The 5,203-nt window shown below is 45.2% G+C and overlaps 1 protein-coding gene across 1 annotated transcript in view; it reads right to left on the reverse strand.

Moving 5' to 3' along the window:
- LOC102197578 (E3 ubiquitin-protein ligase RNF139-like) overlaps window positions 1-3,188 on the reverse strand; it is a gene marked incomplete at its 5' end in the record, with an annotated part of 10,095 nt that extends 6,907 nt beyond the window's left edge. The window contains 4 exons of the mRNA XM_005755397.2: window positions 948-1,199; window positions 1,459-1,568; window positions 1,686-1,833; window positions 2,514-3,188. Coding sequence (XP_005755454.2) covers window positions 948-1,199; window positions 1,459-1,568; window positions 1,686-1,833; window positions 2,514-3,188 — 1,185 coding nt within the window. The remainder of the gene's footprint in view (window positions 1-947; window positions 1,200-1,458; window positions 1,569-1,685; window positions 1,834-2,513) is intronic.
- Between the last annotated feature and the right edge of the window lie 2,015 nt (window positions 3,189-5,203).

The raw sequence follows: 5,203 nt of genomic DNA on the forward strand, positions 1-5,203 counted from the left end.
CCTCTGGTGCAAATTACTGACCTCTGTCATCATTTTAGGTGGGGGAACTTGCACAATCGGTGGCTGACTAAATACTTTTTTGCCCCACTGTATGTTCGAACATGGTGTTCATTATGGCCAAACTGTGGTTTGCACAGATGTCCAATAACAAAACACCGCTCGGGTTCAGATCCGGGAGGCCGTTCCTCCCAATCACGTCCTTCCAGGTCTCACTGCCGTTGCCCACGTGAGCATTGAAGTCTCCCAGTAGGACAACAGAGTCCCTAGGAGGGGCACTCAGGGACTCCAAGAAGGCTGGGTACTCTGAACTGCCGCTCGGTGCATAAGCACAGACGACAGTCAGGACCCGTTCCCTGACCCGAAGGCGAAGGGAACAAACCCTCTTGTCCAATGGGAAACACCCCAACATACCAGCAGCAAGCCAAGGGGATACAAAGATACCCACCCTAGCCTGACGCCTCTCACCAGGGGCAACTCCAGACTGAGGTCTGGAGTTGCCCCAGACTGAGGTCTGGAGTTGCCCCAGACTGAGGAGACTGGTTCCAGAGCCCCGGCCATAAGTGAGCCTGACTATATCTAGCCAGTACCTCTCAGCCTCACGCACTGGCTCAGGCTCCTTCCCCACCAGAGAGGTGACATTCCATGTCCCAATTGCCAGTCTTGGTAGCCGGGGATCGGGTCAGCCAGGGCCTCCGCTCCTGGCTGCCGCCCGACCCCTAAGGTGCCTTGTGCGGGTGGTGTCCCGTTTTCGGGCTGTGCCCGGCCGGGCCGCAAGGATGTTAATTCATTAATTTTTTTCATTAGTTTGAGTAATGCTGAGTCCAAAAAACCTCACATACGTGAAACTGAATGACTAACATAACACACAAAAATCTCACAGACTGTGAAAACTTTGGGAGACATTGGACGTCATCCATTCCAGTAAAAGATAAATTGTTTGCGCTCACCTTGAGGCAGAGCTCAACACAGAAGGCGGTGACGGCAAAGAGCCAGGTGTTGAGGAGGTAGTGATGCCAGAGGGCGTAGCTGAGCACCGCAGGGAGTACAAAGAGCGCCAGGGACACCAGCAGGACGGGGAAATGCCGCCGAAAAGAGGAGACATGGGAAGCGCTGAGAGACATGAGGACGGGGTCAGTCATGCCGTGAATGAAGTGCAGGATGGCGGTCAGCAGAAGGCACATGTACCGGCTTAGGCGGACCTGTGGATCAAAACCAAGACTAAGTTACGTGTACGAAGTTACTACGTTATAACCACAGGAATACAGGATTACAAAAAGAACAGTGAACTCTGCTACTGTGTGCAAATGTCATTTATAGTATAAATGATTAAACATGTTTTGTTAGTTTATAGGGCAACATAAAAATTCACACAGAGGTTAAAACAACAGAAAAATGAGAGAAAAAGAGTTTGCCGGCTGCTTTGATGGCGTAAACTGGAAGCCCAAATCCGAGACGTACCAGACGTTCCTCAGGTTCCAGGCTGCTGAGGCCAGTCTGAAGAGCCAGGATGAAAAACAGGACAGGAGCCTTGAAGCCCAACCGCTTGTCGTCCTCCTCCTCAGTCGAACCTGAAGGTTCAAATTAAGAAAGTGCTCAACTCCAGGAGCATCCAAACAATTACGTGAAGGGCAAATCAGGAAGGCTTTTACACCTGCTACCACTCCAACTAACAATCTCAGTCATACCTATGAAAGCCAGGATGCTGAGACCCAGGTAATGTGCAACAGAGGAGATAACAGCACTCATCCCCATTATAGTGAGCATGGAGTCGCAGCCGGAGATGATGATGTTACTCGTGAGATCCCAGAACACATCCCAGCTCAGCAGGTAAACCTGAAAACAGTGCAGTCACACAGGTACATGCGTCACCTTTACTCATAATCCCGTTTAGCTTCAGTTCAGACTCTGCAGTCTTTTTAGGTGAGACTTTATTATTAACAGCAACACAGAACATGAAGAAGCAGCTTCAGTAGAAATGAGGTTGTTAAAGAATTATGACCTTGTTATGTAGTGTGCATCATTTTTAACTGCTCTTCAGACATCAGACACTGTTTATAAATTATTAAAATAATATTTCACATTGAAATTCGTGCATTAATATACCTGTAAAACACTGCAAAGAGCTAATGTGCCAGCTGGACTTTACTTGGCTACAGAACACAGGAAACCTGTAGAGGTCACCTACATACGTAGGTATGTAGGTGGCTTTCAGAGATATTTTTAAACACACAGGAACTAATTTTTAGATATAATTATTTATATGTAACTAATTTTTAGATATAATTACAGAAATCCAACAGGGGCGCCTGGGGCTGCAAAAGGAAAACTTCTTTCCCCAAACAAATATATGACTTTTGTAAACATTATGATATGTCAAAGACTCTGAATAAGGTCATTAACCAAATATCAATTCATTGTGGCTAACATCTTGTTAGCTTACCTTGCTTATGAAGTGACCATCATATAGCAAACATGTCCTAGAAGTGAAGTTTTTTTTATCTAAAAGCATTTACCTGTGCATCAGAGCTCCCATCTGCAGCTCCACCTGTGGCATCTCCGCTCTCTCTCCCCACCGCCTGCACCACGTAAACCAGTATCAGTGCCTGGGCTGTTACCCGGGTCAGCCAGAACACTCGAAGCACATCAGGGAACCTGATCCTCTTCCACGTGTCTTCCAGCAGCAGCTGGAGTCCGTAGATCCTGTACATGTGCCGTACGAGCAGGTAGACGTACCGGCATGAATAGTAGAACCATTTGAGCCTCGTGGCGAGGCAAACGGCTGTGCTGAGAGCCAGCACCAGGCCCGAGAACATTGCCACCAGATGCCTGACATCTGCAGGAAGTTCAATCATCAGCCCCCACAGAGGAATCATGATGTCCAGGACCACCAGCGCAGCAAACACCGACTGGAGGTTAAGCAAGAACACATAGCCAATCCCAAAGACGAGCTGGACGGCGGCCATGCCCAGCCACAGCGTCGGCCCGTTTCTAGGCAGCAACCTGAAGCCCAACGCTGCTTTGTAGTAGGCGTTGTAGAAGTCCATGTGGGAGGTGGCGTAGTAGTTTATGAGGACTGCTGCCATGCCAAGGAGGACAGCAAAGAATAGAGTGTAGAACTTAAACAAGGCTTTCTGAGAAAGCAGCAGCACCACAGTGGAGATGAGGACACCTGGAACACACCGGAGAAGCAGTCAGAAAGACAGGAAAGGCAAATATTTCTCACTGCAAACTGAACAAATGTCAGCTAACTGTAGCTTCCAAGTTTGTCTGATTATAGTGAGTATTTAGATCAATCTTTGTGAGAAAACAACAGATGCTGCACATTAAACAATTTTGGAGCAAAATAATCAGCATAGAGTTGAGTAATCCTGATAAGTCAAAGGATGAACAAGCAACATACATAATATAACATAAATAGAAAAACAAATAAGAACAAAAACAAACAAAGAAATGCCTTTCACAGTCCACGTAATGCTACGTGTGCATTTGATAACACTATGATAAACTGATCGTACATACTGTAGAGGACCTCAACCAACCTGAGCCTTACTGCTTTAATATAAAGTTGTTCAAACATCTGGCACTATGGAGTCTCTGTTCCTGTACTAAACATAAAGAAACACGGGTACAGAAGCAAACCCAACAGCTAATCTCACTTCCTGTCCATCCAAACCCAGAGCTCTTGGCTAACACTTTCAGATGGCCCGAGCTGCTCAAAGGTCTGCAAACTGGAAAACTGAGGTACATAACCTGTTTGTTGACTCAACACAGAGAAGCTTTACTCTGTCACAGTGATGAAAACGAGGAGCTGTTATGAATTACGGGGTGTAGAGGAAACTCAAAGTTAGTCAGGCTACAGACTTATTCTATCAATAAATAAAAAGTGAAACAGATTTTTGTTAGTAGCAGCTCTGGTTATTATACAGCACTAGTCCAGAATGTAATTCCCCTGTCCGAAAATATGACAAGTGCCAAGACATACAAATGATGTGCATAAAGTGGGACACCAGGTCAACACACGTCGATATAAAGTCACAGGTACAGAGTTCAGACCAGAGAGCAGCTCTCTGGGTACAGTTAGAGGAGAAGAAGCGAGCTTTGTCAGGAAGAAGGACCTGAATATGACCCATCTGGGTCCAAGGTGCCTCTGAGGCCATCCGTGACACCACAAATCACACTTGTGACAACACACCTTGACGTTAGCCAGCTAGCTAGCTTGCGAGCTGATGGCGCCAAAGCAGAGTAAATTAGGGTCGAGGTGAAGCAGTTAAGCAGCGTGTCAGACAGATCTGCCCTGTGTAAATGTTATTGCTGGTTGCTTAATCGGCTTTAGCCTGTCTGACAGGCATACATGCCAACCCTCCCGATTTTTCTGTGAGAATCCCGAATTTCAGTGCCCCTCCCAAAAATCTCCCGGAGCCACCATTCTCCCGAATTTCTCCCAATTTTCCTTCCGGATAACAAAATTGAAAAACCATATCCCAGATTGGCCCAGCCAATTCCAATTTCCAACAATGGCTACTACTACTGGAGCTACTTAGTTTAAATATTACTCTTATTAGTCTTTTGTGGTCGCAAAATTAACTTTTAACATATTTTCAGGCGAGAATGTAGCTGAGTAAACTTCAAATATCTGAACCGGGGAGAACTCCCAGCACATCGTTTTCAAACCCCCGCAGTCTTTTGCCTCTCAGGTTAAACATGATATATAAGTCACTTAAATAACTTAAACATCTTTTTGTTTGGCCTTTTTCAGTGTTTTATTTTTTTCGTGAGTTAATCGGTTTGGCTGACATTAAAGTTATTAGATTCGATTAAATAAAACGTATTAATCCCTCGGGAGGGTTCCTCCGGGGTTTTCACACGGCTGAATAAACATCAAAAAGAAAACTGATTAAATAGAAGTGTGAGATGGTCGAAAATTTATGCCAGCGTTCGGTTATATTTTAGATAGGAAGGAGCAGATGCCAGAGTTTCACTCCACCGAGAGAGCTTGTCATGTAATTCTGAAGGCTAGACCGTGTCAGTTCCCAAATAGACAAAAACAAACTAAAAACCAGCGATAAACAACTTAAACATAAAAAATAAAAAAAAAATCACAAAGAAAAAACAATACAGGATCCACATCTGAAGCAAAGAGTAAAACAGTGAAATGTGGATTATTAAATATTAGGTCTCTCTCCTCCAAGTCTCTGTTAGTACA

Source organism: Pundamilia nyererei, unplaced genomic scaffold (genome assembly GCF_000239375.1).
Source record: "Pundamilia nyererei isolate P.nyererei 1_Seehausen unplaced genomic scaffold, PunNye1.0 scaffold01376, whole genome shotgun sequence".
NCBI classification, from domain to species: Eukaryota; Metazoa; Chordata; class Actinopteri; order Cichliformes; family Cichlidae; genus Pundamilia; species Pundamilia nyererei.